The 16215-nt window shown below is 49.2% G+C and overlaps 8 protein-coding genes across 8 annotated transcripts; 4 read left to right on the top strand and 4 right to left on the bottom strand.

Moving 5' to 3' along the window:
- Positions 1–209: 209 nt before the first annotated feature.
- spb4 (ATP-dependent RNA helicase SPB4) lies at positions 210–2230 on the top strand (the record flags this gene model as incomplete). Its single annotated transcript, XM_057068259.1, has 3 exons — positions 210–490; positions 547–1053; positions 1108–2230. 3 exons carry the CDS (start codon positions 210–212, stop codon positions 2228–2230), a joined length of 1911 nt encoding a protein of 636 aa, XP_056919114.1.
- Positions 2231–3009: 779 nt separating this feature from the next.
- On the bottom strand, positions 3010–5671 carry N7503_008711 (crossover junction endodeoxyribonuclease; the record flags this gene model as incomplete). Its single annotated transcript, XM_057068258.1, has 2 exons — positions 3010–5500; positions 5658–5671. The coding sequence occupies 2 exons, from the start codon at positions 5669–5671 to the stop codon at positions 3010–3012; spliced, it is 2505 nt and encodes an 834-aa protein (XP_056919113.1).
- A 409-nt stretch (positions 5672–6080) lies between these two features.
- Positions 6081–7667, top strand: N7503_008710 (putative actin-related protein RO7; the record flags this gene model as incomplete). The annotated part of the gene is made up of 1 exon (XM_057068257.1): positions 6081–7667. One exon carries the CDS (start codon positions 6081–6083, stop codon positions 7665–7667), a length of 1587 nt encoding a protein of 528 aa, XP_056919112.1.
- A 465-nt stretch (positions 7668–8132) lies between these two features.
- Positions 8133–9034, top strand: N7503_008709 (enoyl-CoA hydratase/isomerase family protein; the record flags this gene model as incomplete). Its single annotated transcript, XM_057068256.1, has 4 exons — positions 8133–8342; positions 8395–8454; positions 8511–8863; positions 8923–9034. 4 exons carry the CDS (start codon positions 8133–8135, stop codon positions 9032–9034), a joined length of 735 nt encoding a protein of 244 aa, XP_056919111.1.
- Positions 9035–9153: 119 nt separating this feature from the next.
- N7503_008708 (uncharacterized protein) lies at positions 9154–10949 on the bottom strand (the record flags this gene model as incomplete). Its single annotated transcript, XM_057068255.1, has 3 exons — positions 9154–9649; positions 9708–10566; positions 10616–10949. 3 exons carry the CDS (start codon positions 10947–10949, stop codon positions 9154–9156), a joined length of 1689 nt encoding a protein of 562 aa, XP_056919110.1.
- A 306-nt stretch (positions 10950–11255) lies between these two features.
- N7503_008707 (uncharacterized protein) lies at positions 11256–13581 on the top strand (the record flags this gene model as incomplete). The annotated part of the gene is made up of 6 exons (XM_057068254.1): positions 11256–12046; positions 12100–12856; positions 12908–12989; positions 13040–13180; positions 13230–13365; positions 13422–13581. 6 exons carry the CDS (start codon positions 11256–11258, stop codon positions 13579–13581), a joined length of 2067 nt encoding a protein of 688 aa, XP_056919109.1.
- Positions 13582–13990: 409 nt separating this feature from the next.
- N7503_008706 (uncharacterized protein) lies at positions 13991–14710 on the bottom strand (the record flags this gene model as incomplete). The annotated part of the gene is made up of 1 exon (XM_057068253.1): positions 13991–14710. One exon carries the CDS (start codon positions 14708–14710, stop codon positions 13991–13993), a length of 720 nt encoding a protein of 239 aa, XP_056919108.1.
- A 37-nt stretch (positions 14711–14747) lies between these two features.
- Positions 14748–16172, bottom strand: N7503_008705 (uncharacterized protein; the record flags this gene model as incomplete). The annotated part of the gene is made up of 1 exon (XM_057068252.1): positions 14748–16172. The coding sequence occupies one exon, from the start codon at positions 16170–16172 to the stop codon at positions 14748–14750; it is 1425 nt and encodes a 474-aa protein (XP_056919107.1).
- Positions 16173–16215: the final 43 nt, after the last annotated feature.

Raw genomic sequence — 16215 nt, 5'->3', positions numbered from 1 at the left:
CACATCATATATGTGCTGAATAGGAGCTGAAATGTCAAGCTGAGTTAGGCAGTGTTAGGACAGAAAGGGAAAAGTAGATCGTGATCCGCCCAATGCCGCAGGTCACGTGGAGATAACTAATCGATAAGACCGGGGCAACTTTTTTTCTTTGCGATTTGCGATCATAGGCAAATATTCAAACCAACAGCCTCGGCTTAAAGTCATTGATCATGGCGCCGAAACCTTCGTCCTCTAGATCATGGGATGGCATCAAACCTCCATTGTCGCAATGGGCATTGGATGCCGTGTCCTCCATGGGCTTTACACGAATGACCCCAGTCCAAGCCTCCGCAATCCCTCTGTTTATGACACATAAGGATGTTGTCGTTGAAGCAGTCACAGGCAGTGGAAAGACACTTTCCTTTCTGGTGCCAGTGGTGGAGAAGCTTCTGCGCCTTGATGAGCCCCTCAAGAAGCACCATATTGGTGCTATCATCATCTCCCCGACAAGGTAAGTCAAGATGCACGGACTGCTCATAGATCTTTGTCGCTAATCTTCCTGAACAGAGAACTGGCTACACAAATTTACCAAGTCTTACTTTCATTATTGGAATTCCACCCGCCGTCCGCCGCAGCGATTCACCCCCCGGAAGAAGGCGCACCGAAGACCAAGTCCTCTTCCTCTACCTTGAAAGTCGTCCCACAACTTCTCTTGGGTGGCTCAACAACACCGGCTGAAGATCTCAGTTCTTTCCTCAAGCGATCGCCCAATGTGCTAGTTTCTACTCCCGGAAGACTTTTGGAGCTGCTTTCTTCCCCGCATGTTCACTGCCCTCAGTCCTCGTTCGAAATGCTTGTGCTCGATGAAGCCGATAGGCTTTTGGATCTTGGATTCAAGGATGATCTCCAAAGGATTCTGCAACACCTTCCTAAACAGCGGAGAACTGGATTATTCAGTGCCAGTATTAGTGAAGCTGTGGATCAAATTGTCCGCCTGGGACTTCGGAATCCAGTTAAAATTGCTGTCAAGGTCAAAGGAGGAGGCGGAGCTGAGGACAAGCGTACTCCTGCCAGGTTGGTTTCTTTTCCAGTCAACCACTCTGAAGAATGATGCTAACTTCTAGACAGTCTGCAGATGACCTACCTCACAACACCCCCGGCTCACAAGTTTTCAGTGCTCAAGCAAATCTTGAAAACCGTTCAACCGACGCCCCAAAAGACTATCTTCTTTGTATCAACATGCTCTAGTGTGGATTATTTGGCCATGATCCTACCAATCGTACTGGGAGACGACTTCCTCCTAGTCCCACTTCATGGCAAACACGCTTCCAACGTCCGCCAAAAGAACTTCACCCGCTTCACCACCTCTTCAAACCCTTCGGTCCTCCTAACTACTGATGTTGCCTCCCGTGGCCTAGATATTCCATCCGTCGATCTAGTTGTTCAGATCGACCCGCCTTCAGACCCCAAAACCTTCATTCATCGGTGTGGCCGAGCAGGTCGCGCCGGACGAAGAGGTCTTAGCATCGTGCTTCTGCATCCCGGCCGAGAGGAAGATTATGTCTCGTTCTTGGAAGTGCGCAAGACTCCAGTCGCCCCCTTCAACCTCCCAACACCTAGCTCCGATGTGGATGCCGCAGTGGCTACTCAGTCCATTCGGAAAGCTCTTCTCAAAGACCGTGCTATTCACGACAAGGCTCAAAAGGCTTTTGTCAGTTGGCTTCGCAGTTACAGCAAGCATCAAGCCAGCAGTATCTTCCGCGTGCCAGATCTCGACTGGGAAGCCTTGGGTAAAGCTTGGGGACTTCTTCGCCTACCCACAATGCCAGAGCTGCGCAAATTTGAGGGAGATCGGACATTGGGCGTGAGCAATGACTGGGATAACTACGCCTACAAAGACAAGCAGCAAGAGAAGCGACGCAAGGAGAAGGCCCTAGAAACCGAGGAAGAGAAGAAGAAGGGCCTGCAGGCGTCAAAGAAGCGAGTTGCCACTGAGAGTGCGGCTTGGAGTCAAAATTCAGAAAATAGGGAGAAGAGGCTCAAGCGGAAGGAGTCCAAGCAGGCACAGAAGGAGAGTGAAAAGTGGGAGCTATTGCCCGAGGATGAGAAGAAGAAGGTTCTTGAGACGAAGCAAATGGTGGAGTCCATTCGGGTCAAGAACGAGGAACGGCGGCGGGAGCAGCTCGCATTACAGCTCTCCGGTGGCAACCCAGCTTCAAAGGATGATGATGACTTTGAAGGCTTCGATTAGATATTTCTATTACATCTAGGATACCATGCCGTTATTTCCAAGGCCGTTATGCTTACAAAATATGAATCCCTCAAGCCAATCACGTCACAATTCACAATAGTGTAAGATGTTCACGAACCAAGAATCTGGTTTATTGAAACTAAAACTTGAATAATCAAAACCAAAGATATATACATTTCGAGTCAACAAAGCCAAAACAAATAATAAATGCAACAAGGGGTGTTAGGGGTCCCGTCAGGCCGTGATCCCCGCCAAATGCCCGCTGTGCGATGGTCATCCAGCCTGACCAGTTTGATCAGCTTCCAGACGCGTAGTCAGATGCCTTCAAAAAGAGGTCTCCACGGTAAGTCATCACTCGGGAATAAAAGAAAGTCAGTCTACAAGACATCACGACAAACCAATGGTCATGCGCCGCCGAGGCGGAGAGTGCAGAGCCAAAGAGGAGCGTGAGGAGAGAAGAAAAGAAGGAAAGCAGACGGGATTTTAAAGTGGGAGGTACGACTCACTCTTGCCCGATGAGGGAGAGTGCCCCAGTGTGAAGAGGTCTTTCGCTCATTTTAATGCTTGACCAACCCTCTTTTTGTATGCTTACTCTTTATTTTGCACACTTTAGAGTATCATGATGCGAGTTTCATTATTGTATCCTGCTTAGAGGCGATAGATTCATGCTTGTATCCAGATTAAACTGATATGTACGCTTGACATGATGCTTGTACCATTAACGCCGAGTCCCTGCCCAAGTGTCCAAAAAATGCAATGATAGGGGTATAAGAATGCGGTCAAATCAAATCAATAAAGCTAACGCGGGGAACTCGTTTTGTCTTGACCTTTTCCTTTTGGTCATGCTTTGCGCCCTCAGGCGCATCTGGATCTCTTTTGACCGTATCAGACTCAGCTGGCTTGTCAAAGAACCAGAATCCATCAGCTATTGAGATGTTCTCGACGTGGCCCAAGGTTTGCTTAGTCTCTAGAGCCCGCTTCTCTTCCTTCGGCCCCTTCTTGGAAGGCTTCTTTTTGCTGGTTGACCTCTTCTCATCCTTCAAACAGGAAGACCCAATCGAAGGTGCAGCTTGGTCTGGAGGGCGTTCATCCACATTTTTGGTTGACAATGACATAGAGTCAATGCCTTTTTGTAAATCGTTAACATCCGGAGTTTTTTCCGTATCAGGAGAAAGTTTGACCAATCTCGAGGGGTTGCGACGAGTTTGCTTCTTTGGTGAGGCTACTGGTTTCTGTTTAACAGCCTCCGAAGACTCATAGCTCGAGACAGAGTAGCTCATTTTGAGCCCCCTAGGTACCGGGGGTTGCGACGAAACAAACGTATCCGCAAGTGATAATCTGGATGTTTCAAACTCCAAAATCTCGGTTTCTCCGGCTGTTAAAACTCCTGCACGGACTGGGACCGAGATTTGTCTTGCCATAGGATGGCGTTTGACTCTTGGAGCTGATGATGCGGCGCATAGTGATGAAAATGAGTCAACGAGCTCATCAAGCTCGCGAGAGGCATGGCGGATCTGACTGGAAGCTTGATGCTGCGAGTACATGCTTGGAGATAAATCATCAAAGTCAATGCTCTCGAATGAAGTTGGGGTTCGGAAACCTGGAGAAGGTTCCTTGGTTGTCGACTGAGATGAAGCTGCCTCCAAGATGTGTGCTTTATTGTATGGGGACAGGTCGGATCTCTCTTTTGTGAGCATTCCATATTTCAAAATGCTTCCTTGCTTCATTCCTGGATCGATAGGCCCTTTCTTCTTAGGCCCAGTGCGCCGGGTGCTGGGCTTTTTCGGTGCAGCCTTCTTGGCCTTCGCGGCTTCTTTTGCAGCCTCTTTTGCCGCTTGTTCCTTATTGTAGGTGGTGACAGCATCGGGAACACCAAGTTTGGCAACAGTCTCAAAGATCCAGACCTTTTCAACTGCGAAAGGATCAAATCGCTTTTTGGGACGAGACTTGGTAGGCGTTGCCGGGGGTCCCCCTTCGAGGGCCTCATTAGCAACTTCTGCATCATCTTCCTCGTCTCCTTCGCCCATTTCTTGCGAAGGCACAGCCTCTTCTGGTGGATTCGGTTCTTCGGCTAGAAGATCAAGACCGACAATATCGATCGGGAGCATATCCATTTGCAGTTCAGTCGTGCCATCAGTAGCAAAATTGGCACGAGTCTTGTACACTTTATGCATCCATGGCGTATCGCAATCGGGAGCTAATGTTCCCTGTGTCAAGCCTGACACAGGCCGTTGAAGACGAAGCCTGTAGGAGAGGAGAGGCTCCGTTAGAAGTTTAATCACCTTTCTGGCACCTGATCGATAATTCCATTCGAAATAATCGGCTGCAAAGGTTCTTATCGCGAGAGGGTCGATCTGGCGATCCCAGGCATGCCTCAAATGGCGTCTAAGGGTAGCCATTTCATCATCCGTGGAAACCTTAGGCTCGGCGTAATACTCCAAAATTGTTCGATCGGGGAAGGTGTCTGGGATACGAACAGCTTTGTGTTTTGTCGTAAAATAGCCGCTTTCATTTTCCTCTAGTTCGTATTGTAGTCGCTCCCGCCATTCGCTGAGACGCGTATCTAAATCAGGAGAATGTGATGCAAGCTCTTCAAGCAAATCCTCGCCGAAGTGAGCTTTGGCGATTTCTGCGGCCAACCCAGGTCCGCAGCCTTTAACACCCCCTGGCAAATAATCGCCGCCACTGAGCATGGCAAACAAAATCATTCCTGCTCGACTGAGAGGCACATTTGAAACATGATCCTCATTTCCGAAGCGATAACAAGTCACATGGGTCGCAGCAGAGCTACTGCCGCTTTCTTTTGAGAAGTTCATGATAGTCCAGGTAGACCCGAACATGAGCGCGTCCACATCGTTGCTCATAACCACATCGACGATGCCGGCTTGCTGTAATCGCGCGCATTCAGCTTCTGCTTCACCCGGAGCTTCATGCCACGGGAATCGGAACCGCTCAATGAGCTCTTTGGAACGCTGGATGATTGGCGCGTTGCCGTAACTTCGCGGAGAAACAGCCTTTCCCCTCTTGAATGGAGGCTTTTGACGGCCATCATAGACAAAAAGCGGGTGGACTGGCAGAGCTAGTAGCTTCAAAAGTCGATAAAACAAGGTGCGCAGCTCGGGATTTTTTCCACCGCGACCGGCTTGAACCTGGAAAAGCCAGATAGAAATGTCGACCGCAACTCGAATTGGCCTTGCCGTTCGCTCCAGATGTGTTATTGCCAATTTAGATAGGGAGATGCGCTCCCCCTTGCCAATGGCATGGATGAGGCTAATTAATGTCAGTGTTAAGCTCTTCTGTCAGTGTGAGAGAAGCCCCAAAATACTGTTTCGGTGGCGTTGCTAGGGAGTGGTTCTCGCGCGTCCGGGCCAAAATATATTATGGCCTGCATGAGAACCTTGATAAGGGGGTTTGGAGCGAGACATACCCTGGGATACCCATACGGGCGGTATTGACATCTACCCAAGCTTCACTTCAAGATAATGGGCATGGAGCCATGTGGCGCTGGTGAGAAGCTGAGCAAGATGTCGAATGTGAGTGTTGACGGAGTAAATAAACCGCGGCCCGATGTAGATCCGTTGAACGTTAGTCCCGCGTCACTCTTCTACCATTCTCTAATTGAAGCTTCCTGTCACTTGCAATTAATCTGCATACTGCAAAACTCCCATTGGAATTACAACAACTGACTCCAATGACGCTGTAGACCCGGCACTTCGCTGAAGCGGGTCTTCGTTGGGGGTTTCTGTTGCTCCGAGGGGCATCCACCATCCGCGCCCCAACACGCACACGATTCTGAGCTACGCGACCCAGCAAATCCCAGGCGCGATACACCGACAAACAATAATACGAAATGTCTACATCATCAAGCTTGCGCCAAAGTCAGGCTGCCCGGCCAGATTCCCCTCATACTCCGCAACAGCAGCTTCGCTCAGGCAATACTTCCTTCGCCAGCAACACATCACCGGGCTCATCCTTTCGCAACGAAGATGATGCAATCATATTTGAAATTGGCGCGAGATGGCTACGAGCTGGATTTGAGGGCAGCAGCTCCCCAGTCTGCGTGGTAGGATTCGGGCCCGAGGACTCGAGGAGAGCGGGGGACTATCGGGGATGGATTGAGGGCGGTTCTGGCGCACGACCGTCAGCGCAGCCTGTTGATGCTGAAGATTGGACTCGGGAATACGAATTGTGGAGGCTAGACCTGCGACAAACCGACCTAGGGTTGGTCGAAGACAAGATCGAACGTGCTTTTCGCGAAACCTACAACCAATACCTCTTGACCGACGCAGGCACATCCCGCCTGGTCTTGGTATTACCCTCCCTCATGCCACATCCTTTGCTGTCATCGCTTCTTTCTACATTGTTTAGCCGCTGGCGCTTCCCTAGTATCACGCTTCTACCGAGTGCGCCTATGTCAGCGACCGCTGCGGGATTGCGGTCTGCCCTGGTGGTAGACCTTGGCTGGGCGGAAACCATCACCACTGGCCTCTATGAGTACAGGGAGGTCACCACAAAACGAAGTACAAGGGCAATGAAAGCCGTGCTGCAAGAAATGGGCCGAGTCCTCACCAATGTCGCTCATAGTTCTGGGCAAGACGGTGCTTCTACCGATGAGATCTCCGTGGGATTCAAATATTGTGAGGAAATCGCGTCCCGACTTGCTTGGTGCAAGGCAGAAGCCCGGGACGAGGAAAATGGTCACTTGAACCTGAACATTTCGATACCCTCACCAACCAACCCGGAACAGGAATTCATCGAGGTGCCATTTTCCCGCCTTGCAGAACCTGTTGAGAAGGCTCTCTTTGCTCCAGATGTGCCGGAAAGTGAATTAGATGACGAAGAGAAACCAATTCCCCTTCTTGTTTACAATACCTTGCTCGCACTACCGCCCGATGCGCGTGGAACATGCATGTCGCGCATTGTATTTGTGGGTGGCGGAGCTCGAATCCCTGGCTTGCGGCAGCGAATTTTGAAGGATGTTTCAAACTTGATTGACCAGCATGGATGGAGTCCTATCAGAGGCAAAGTCATTGAACAGCAACGCCAGCGATTGGCAGAACTACGAATTTCAACTGCAATCAATGGCGAGACTCAATCAACTCCCACAGACACGGCATCCTCGCCTGAAGACGAGAAACCAGACCCATCTAAAGACGAACCTGAAATTGATTTTGTGGAGCAAAAGCTGCGCCGTCAGAACAAAGATACTCCCGTTCCTGTCCAAGGAATCTTACGGGAAGTTGACTCTCTTGGGGCCTGGGCTGGAGCTAGCTTGGTGACTAGCCTGAAGATCCGTGGAATGGTGGAGATCGAGCGTGAGAAGTTCCTGCAACATGGGCTGGCTGGTGGCACCCGAGAATCAGAACCTGCGCCTGATCGTCGATCGGGATTGAGAGCGGGCGATCGTTCCAGCTGGACCCTGGCGGGATGGGCATGATACTGTAAATTACTACCTGGCACATAATAGATACCCATGTAAACTGTTGTCATAATTCCTCATTGACGAAGATGTCAAATAGTCTCAACGTAACAGGAGTCATTGACAACATGATAGATTTTTGTTTTTGTCCACCAGTTCCGAGTTTTCAGCGCGCTTGGTGGCTCATCTCCAATTTTTTTTGGGGATCAGTGCTTTTCCACTACTGCCACTTCCCCCCAGCCACTATTGCTATACTGATTCCGGCCTTGTCCCACTATAATTGTTAGTCAACCTGACACAAGTCAGAAAAATGATCACTTCCACAAGTCGGCATTTCGGCATTCCGGCAACCAATGAAAGTGGGGTTTGGTCGATCCGGGGTGCGGGGAGTCCACATGTATGAACATCTAGTAAACAGTTCACCCATTTTCTCTTGGATATTTTCTTGTTTCTCTTTGCAAAGTAGAAACTTAGCCCAGAAAAATGGCAGATATACCTCAGTTCCGCAATCTCTCCCTGGAGAGACATGGGAATGTATTCGTTCTCACCATGCAGAAATCACCCGAGAACCGACTGAACTCGTGGTATTGCCAGGAAATGATCCGAGCCTATCGTACAGTCGAGAAACTTCTTGGTCCAGATTCGGAGGGTGCAGTCATTACAAGAGGTAATGATGCTAAATTTTGGTGCACTGTATGCACACATTCGACCCATCATTAAAGGGACTAGCTAAAAGGGGCATTAGGGACTGGAGCTAGATGAAGCCGATAAGAATCCATTTGCGAACACAGACGGATTTTATCCCGTTAGTCTCAAAGAGGGTTGTTGACTTCCTTGATCTCGCATTGACGACTTTTCTAGCTGATCCATACGATCCTCGACTTCCCCTTTCCAACAATTGCTTTGTTAACGGGTCATACATTCGGTGGTGCTTGTCCTCTGGCCTTAGCACATGATTACCGAATCATGAACTCACGGAGAGGCTTTTTCTCAATGCCCCCTGTCAACTTGGGTTTGCATTTTGAAGGAATTGGATCCCTTCCAAGACTAAAGTTGCGGCCTCAGGTTGCGCGCAAGATGCTCTTGGAAGCACACAGGTGGACAGCACAAGAAGCACTACAGGATGGCATTGTGGATGCTGTTGCCGAGCCAGACCGTATGCTGGACGAAGCACTGGAGATTGCAGCCAAGTGGGCGCCCAAGGCGAAGATGGGGTAAGTCATACTGTAGATGCATTGAATATGAATCTGTTTTGCTGACTTGATGGTACTAGGGTATATGCTTTGCTACGGCAGGAGCTCTGGGGCGAGGCAATTAAGAAGTTTCAGCGGATTAGCTATGTGCACAGTCGAATGACCTCAGCTCCTGCCAAAGTCAAGATTTGATTATATTCTAGTTTACTTGACCAGGATAATTCCAAAAATGCCTACGTATGGATGATGCCTCTATGAGTTTAGATGGATGATGCCTCTATGAGTTTAGATGAATAAAATTGTATGCATCTCTATAGCTTGGACTTCTTGCTCCAAACTGAAATCTCAGGAATATCTCTATAATTCGAAGGGAAAAGTTGCGGCCCTAGAATCTTCTTCTGGACTTTGCCGGTTCCTGACTTGGGCAACTCACCCTTGATCACACGCAAGATAGTTGGTATCTTATAACTCGCCAGCTTGCTTCGAAGATCCTCCCGTAGCTCACCCAGCGTCAGAGTCTTGCGTGTTGTGCTCTGGTCCGTCTTGAGGCTGACGCTGGCTGCCACTCGTTGTCCGTATTCTTCGTCCTCCACGCCAACTACCATCACTTCTGATACATAGTCCAAGCCGAGAATCTCTCGCTCAATATCCAGGGCGGAAATCTTGTAGCCTCCTGATTTGATGATATCAATGGAGGCACGACCGAGGATGAAGAAGTAATCGCCTTCTCGTCGAGCGATGTCCCCCGATCTGAAGTAGCCGTCTTTATCGTGGGCTTGAATTGTTGCCTTTTCATCATTGAGATATCTAAGGATTGGAGGATTAGAAGAGTATTCTCATGCAATGAACAGGCTGTGATACATACTTTGAGAACATATAGGGGCATTTCACTAGCAAATGACCATCGTCTTCAAGCTTGAGCGAGACACCGCCCACTATACGGCCAACACTGTTCCTTGGCATACCCTCAGGAGTGAGATCGGTCTTGATGACCGCCCCAAACTCAGTAGCTCCATATCGAGTCATCATTGGTTTCTCCCGGAGTTTCTCCCAGAACTGCTGCACAGGCCCAGGCAAAGCCGACGATCCGCAAAGCATAGTGCGAATATCACGAGCGCCTTTGATATACTGGTCCCGTACCTCGGGAGCTTGAGTCGCAATGTTTTCTTCAAAGTACCGCATCATCCGCATGTAAATGGTCGGAACTCCCGAGAAAAAGCTCAGCCCACCCTGACGCCAGCGCTCCCATGTCCAAGCAGTATCAAAGCTACCGCTTCGGAACTCGATGCATGCGCCAGCTGTTAGGAAAGGAAGAAAGGTGAGTCCCAGTCCGGAAGCATGGTGTACCGGTAGGACGTGAAGAACGACATCCTCTTCCGTGACGCCGTAAAAGGCTGCGTCGGTTTCGGCATTACCAGTCAACCAGGTGCGACGTTGAACAGCCCCCTTTGGAGGACCGGTTGTTCCCGAGGTGAAGATGACGGCAGCAGCGTTGTTCATATCAAGGGCTCGGTTTGACGATATAAGCATATCATTGGCTGCGACCAAAGTTGTTTGGAAGAAGGATGCGATGGGAGAAATGCAGGGTATATGGAAGTTGTTCTTGTCGCCCATAGAACGTACGACGGACTGTGCGAGAGGCTCACTGGTTGTATCGGCCAATACAGCTACACATTGCGCCTTGAGCAGGAAATATGAGACTTCTTCCACAGGGAGCCCAGCAGCTTGATATGGTCAGATTTCGTGTTCCTGTAGAGGGTTGTCTGGACTTACCCATCGGAACTACTGCAGCACCAAGTGCAAGAATTGCAACAAAACCAACGGTATATTCATAGCCGCCTGGTGCGAGTAGTCCAATATAGACTTCTTTGTCTTCTTGCAGATCTCGCAGAGTTGCAGCACTCAGATTTTTCTCCAATTCCTTTCGAAGAATCAAGGCGTCTGAAAGGACATGGTGGAATGTTTTCTCCAAACCAGCGTTCACGTCTCGAATGGAGATCCGCGACGGTCTACGTTGAACATAGCGTAGTAATTTGTGGAAGAAAGGGAGATTGGGAAGCACCTTGTCTCCCACATGGGAGGGTACAAATTGAGTACGATCCCCCATTGTTGACCGTCCTCAGGAATGGAAATTCAAAATATGGTCAATTTGAAGAATTTGCCTCTGTGGTATATAACCAGGGTATTCTCCGCTTTCTGTTCGTGCCACATCATGTTAAGTCGGCTACTTCCCCAGGATCTTCCCCGCGACCTTCCCCGCGTGGCATATGCCGGCAATCGGCACTCGGCGATTATTGGGGTAAGGCCGAGGAACATATACACCAAATTTTGCTTTAAGACAGTTGAACGGCTTTGATCGCTGCAAATGCATCTCGTATCATCTGTGATGCTCATATCGAAAAAGTGAACCACAATGCCCGACTTCGCCGATAAACTCCGTCCAAGCCAACCAGATGGACCCACAACCCTTGCCCGCGAAAGAGAGCAATCTAGCATCTCAACTGAGGAGCTAGGTAAGCACCTATTATCTTGTGATGGATTCTTGGAGCGGCAAGCTCGTATTCTACCAATTGTGCAGCGAGAGCCACTTTTTGCCAAAGATAAACAGCAAAACCTATCTCGACCAGAGCGATTCAAGCTAGGGCTTGCTCGAGCAAAGCTGCTACGCCGACTAGTCGACCAACATAATTGGAACCATGAAGATCACAAGATGGCAGAGTACCTCGTCAGCGATGTTTCGCCGTATTTTCTGCACCTGGAGATGTTCGTCACCACCATCCGCGAGCAAGCAAACGAGGCTCAGCGGGCTCATTGGATGCCATTGATTGAATCGTGGAAAATTATCGGGGCTTATGCACAGACAGAGCTCGGACATGGTAGTAATGTTCGGGGCTTGGAGCTCGAGGCACGCTGGGATCCACGAACTAGCGAGTTTGTCTTGCATAGTCCGACGCTCACGGCCAGCAAATGGTGGAATGGCAGCTTGGGTCGTATTGCCAATCATACAATTGTGGTTGCCCAGCTACTTCTTCCTAAAGCTGGATCTCCAGATCAATACGTGTCTCATGGTCCTCATCCGTTTATTGTGCAAGTGCGAGATATGGATACTCACCAACCGCTTGATGGCGTGATTGTTGGAGATATCGGGCCGAAATATGGATACATCACGATGGACAATGCTTACATGCTCTTCAATAACTTTCGGTACGCTGAAGAGCCTTTGATTTTGCAAGAGTTTGAAGCTAATCCCTCATTAGCATTCCTCACTCTGCCATGCTTTCACGGTACTCAAGCGTGGACCCCAAGACGGGAACTTACTCAAAGCCGGCGCAGCCAGCTGTAGTCTACGGATCTCTCACATACGTCCGAGCTCAGATCGTCCATCATGCTAGACTTGTCCTAGCACGCGCAGTCACAGTCGCAGTACGCTATACCGCCATTCGACGACAGTTTACCGACCGAGATAGCAACGGCACCGGACCCGAGATGTCTGTCCTCGACTATCCAACCGTCCAAATTCGAATCCTACCTTTATTGGCTACTACATTTGCATTACACTACACCGGTCTGGCAATGCGCCGTGTCTACGAAAACGCACGACAAGACGTGGAGCGGGGTGATTTCCGCTCTTTAGCTCACATGCATAGTATGTCTTCCGGACTAAAGAGTCTCTGCACCATGATCGCTGCGGATGGGATTGAGACGTGTCGACGAGCCTTGGGTGGACATGGTTTTGGGGGTGGAAGTGGGCTGATTGAGCTTAATAACGACTATCTTTCCAAGCCAACTGTTGAAGGAGATAACTGGATGATTACACAGCAGGTTGCTTCTTATTTGATGAAGAAAATGACTGCTGCGGTGGAAGGGTCTGATACTCCGGGTGCAGATGAAACGGAGACGCGTTTCAAGCAGTATATTCAGAAACGACGTGGTGTCTCTCGTCAGCCCGAATATCGTGTGTTGGAAAGCGATCAGGAAATTGCCAGGGCCTTCGAGCTCCGCGCTACCGCACTTGTACGTGAAACGCATTGAAGAAAGCTTCAGATCACAGCTGATCATTGGCAGGCATATGACGCATACGAACAGCGAGTAGTCAAAAAGAGAAGCTGGAATAGTCTTCTTATCCAACTACACAAGCTCAGCAAGGGTAAGCCGGGTAAACTCACTGGAAATGACTCCAAACCTAACTTTAAGTAGCCCAATCGCAATCTATTCTTGTCAGCAAGTTCTTCGAGGCCTTGTCAACCGATATGACTCTGTCGAGCTCCTTAAAGCCCGTTCTGTGGGACTTGTATCGTCTCTTTGCACTTTATACCATGGAGAACGAAGGATATGAGTGTAAGCTTTACCAGACCGACATGTAATAACAAATAACTGACATTTTTAGTCTTCCGCTGTGGTGCGGTCTCTCAGTCCGATCTTGACATCCTACCAACACGCGTGCAAGATTTGATGGCGCGTATTCGACCACATGCTGTGAAATTGGTGGATTCATGGATGATTCCAGATTATTTGCTCGATAGGTGAGTGGAACACACCCTCAAGGAAGCTTGAAATTCCTCTAACAGGGCTCGAATAGTGCGCTGGGGCGATATGATGGTCGTGTTTATGAAGACCTCTTCAACAGAGCTCACCACTTGAATCCGTTGAACCGAATTACGTTTAATCCAAATTATTGGGAACATGAAATCGTCAAAGGAAGTGGAGTTGATGGGTCTGATATACTGTCAAAGCTGTGAAGTTTGCCAAAGCAACATTACGGAAATCAGTGTCACCACCTAGACGCTCAGGACGATTTCTTGTATCCTATTGCCAAAATCTACTATATCATAATCAGATAGTCTGGAATACCAAATTCTTTCATCATCATTCTGCACAGTATTGTACCCAAATTAATACATTGGCCTCATATCTCGTCGCTGTACAGGCAGGCTTAGTAGCTTACATTCATTCATTATGATACATGTTAGGGTCATTTATTTCGCACTCAATACCTTCTGCTCGTCGAAACAGAGTCCATGGATTAGGCAATCAGGTTCTCGCGACAACCAGTCGTACCACACGACAATCCCCTTTATGTCCTCTCCTATGACTCGGACCAGACAAATTCGCGGGCTTCCAATATAATAGAGTGCATTATTGAAACATTCATTGCAGACCGCCAGGCTCATTGCCGACTACGGGCCTCTCAATAGCAATGGAGAGGTCCATGAGACAATCTATATAGATTGCAACATCATCTAGGACCTCGTCCAAATCATAGCGCATAGAGTCACCATCCGATAGACTCTCAACGTCTGCTGTAGTCTCAGACGCGGCCTGAATGGGGGCTGCCTTCTTCAGGAGCCTCTGAAGCCTTTGAGCCATATCTGACTCAGCCAGATCAGTCAAGACAGACTCAGTAGAGCCACCCAGCTCTTCTGACCGGGTACTTCCGTCGATCGCTCGGAGTAGGCTGTCATTGATGACCTTTCCAAGCTCGTAGAGTGTAGAGAGTACAGTTTGACGAAGGTCGGACGATTCAGACGAGACCTCCTCGAACTGGCTTTTCGAAATGGAAATGGCGTCTCCCCAGAGAAAAAAACGCTCTAGCTCGCTACGCAGACGTCGCGATTGCTTTGTCTTTGCTGTTCGCTGGGCGATCGCAATAAAGAGGCTCAAAATTGCTTTGAACAAGTCGCTGGCTAGACCAAGCTGTGAAATATCGGGCATCTCAGGCAGCGAGGTCTTAGCACTGATGGCCTGAGACACGTTTGATAAGGCTGTATCTGGTTTCCCTGTTACTGGTTTTTGATTGGCTGGGGCTCCTGCATTATTCACCTGTTCGAAGGTGCTTTCGAGCATGTAATTTGAGTTATTCTCTGTCATTGATTTTTCGTCGTTCCGGTCATGTCGAAAGACTGAGCTATTCAATTTGCCATCTCTCTTTTTTTTCATCCCTCTTAAGTCGACGTTGACGTTTCAGGATAGTCGAGTTCAGAGGTTTCAGTATCTCAAAATTGCAGAGAAAGTCATCCGAGACCGACATGATGGCACCCAAGTTGTCGAAATCACCGCGATAGCAAGGTGCGGAGAACAAAGTCACCAACATTCTGTCCTGAGAGAACTCAAAGCCGTTCTCAACCACCATGTGCCCACGGCATATCAAGTCGAAATCATGGCGCTGCAAAAAGTTCATTGTGACCTTCTTGCCAAAAATTCCACTCATGCCTCGTTCGTTCGGTGACCAAGCCTCATCCTTATCATCAGGATCACTCCGTAAGAGGTCGTCCAATAGACCATCGTCAGGAACGTCGGTGGGACGGGCAATTCTTCGAATATCGTCTATGTGTGAGAGGCCGGGGGAAAGCCCGCCGTGGACGCAGAAAATCTTTTCAGCGACAATGGAAGCGATTGGAAGGCAGTTAAAAGTATTGATGAACGTATTCCAAATCTCCAAGTTGCAGCGTCGCTTACACTCTCCATAGAAGCCACACATTCGCGGAGAATTAGCACACTCATGGTTGCCTCGGAGCAGGAAGAAGTTCTCGGGGTACTTGAGCTTATAACACAGCAGTAGAAGAATCGTCTCTAGACTCTGCTTCCCCTGGTTGACATAATTCCCGAGGAAAAGATAATTCGAGGCAGGTGGGAACCCACACATCCCAAACAGTCGAATCAGGTCAATGTACTGTCCATGCAGGTCGCCGACAATTTTTAAAGGGGACGAGAGCTCTAACAAAGTAGGTTGTGAAAGCAAAAGTTCTTGAGATGCCAAGCAGAGGGCATTAATCTCTGCATTCTCAAGACAGACGTTCTTGGTGGGTTTGTGAGAAATGCCCGCATCCAAGAGCCGCGAGATCATGTCATCCAGGTCAATGGATTCCAGGACGCTCGTACCTATGGACAGACCATGGGTAGTATTTAGTGGCACATTCAACTGGTCTTCTCGTTTGACCAGAATCGAGTGGCCAACTTTTTGAGCGCTCACGGTCGGCGCGGTAGTCGAAGGAGATCTGTCAGACACATCGTCAACTTTACCAAGTTTATTGTGGCTGCGCTTTGAACTGCTAGATAATGGCAATGACGGAGGCTGGGGCTGGCCAGGTTTTGATGCGCTTCCCAGATTTTTGCGTCGGCTACCCGTCAACTTGACCGACCCGACACCAGACTTATCAATCTGGCCGTCCGAGGAGTCGGATTCGCTAGTGTAGCCTCGAAACCTACCGATGCTTCGGGTGCCTAGAATTTCCGAGCGGATGAAGCCACGCGCGCGGCGGGACACTTCCCTTGAGAAATCTTGCAAGGAGTCTCCGCCGCCAGCTTTCTCCCTTGGATGCAAATGATCCATTGCCCTAAGCTCAAGATTTCTGCTTATATGTCTGCTTATCTCA

This window comes from Penicillium pulvis, assembly GCF_028828015.1.
Source record: "Penicillium pulvis strain IBT 33274 chromosome Unknown contig_7_segment1_segment0, whole genome shotgun sequence".
NCBI classification, from domain to species: domain Eukaryota; kingdom Fungi; phylum Ascomycota; class Eurotiomycetes; order Eurotiales; family Aspergillaceae; genus Penicillium; species Penicillium pulvis.
The sequence above is the reverse complement of the archived record's forward strand: the minus strand, read 5'-3'. Positions and strand labels throughout refer to the sequence as shown.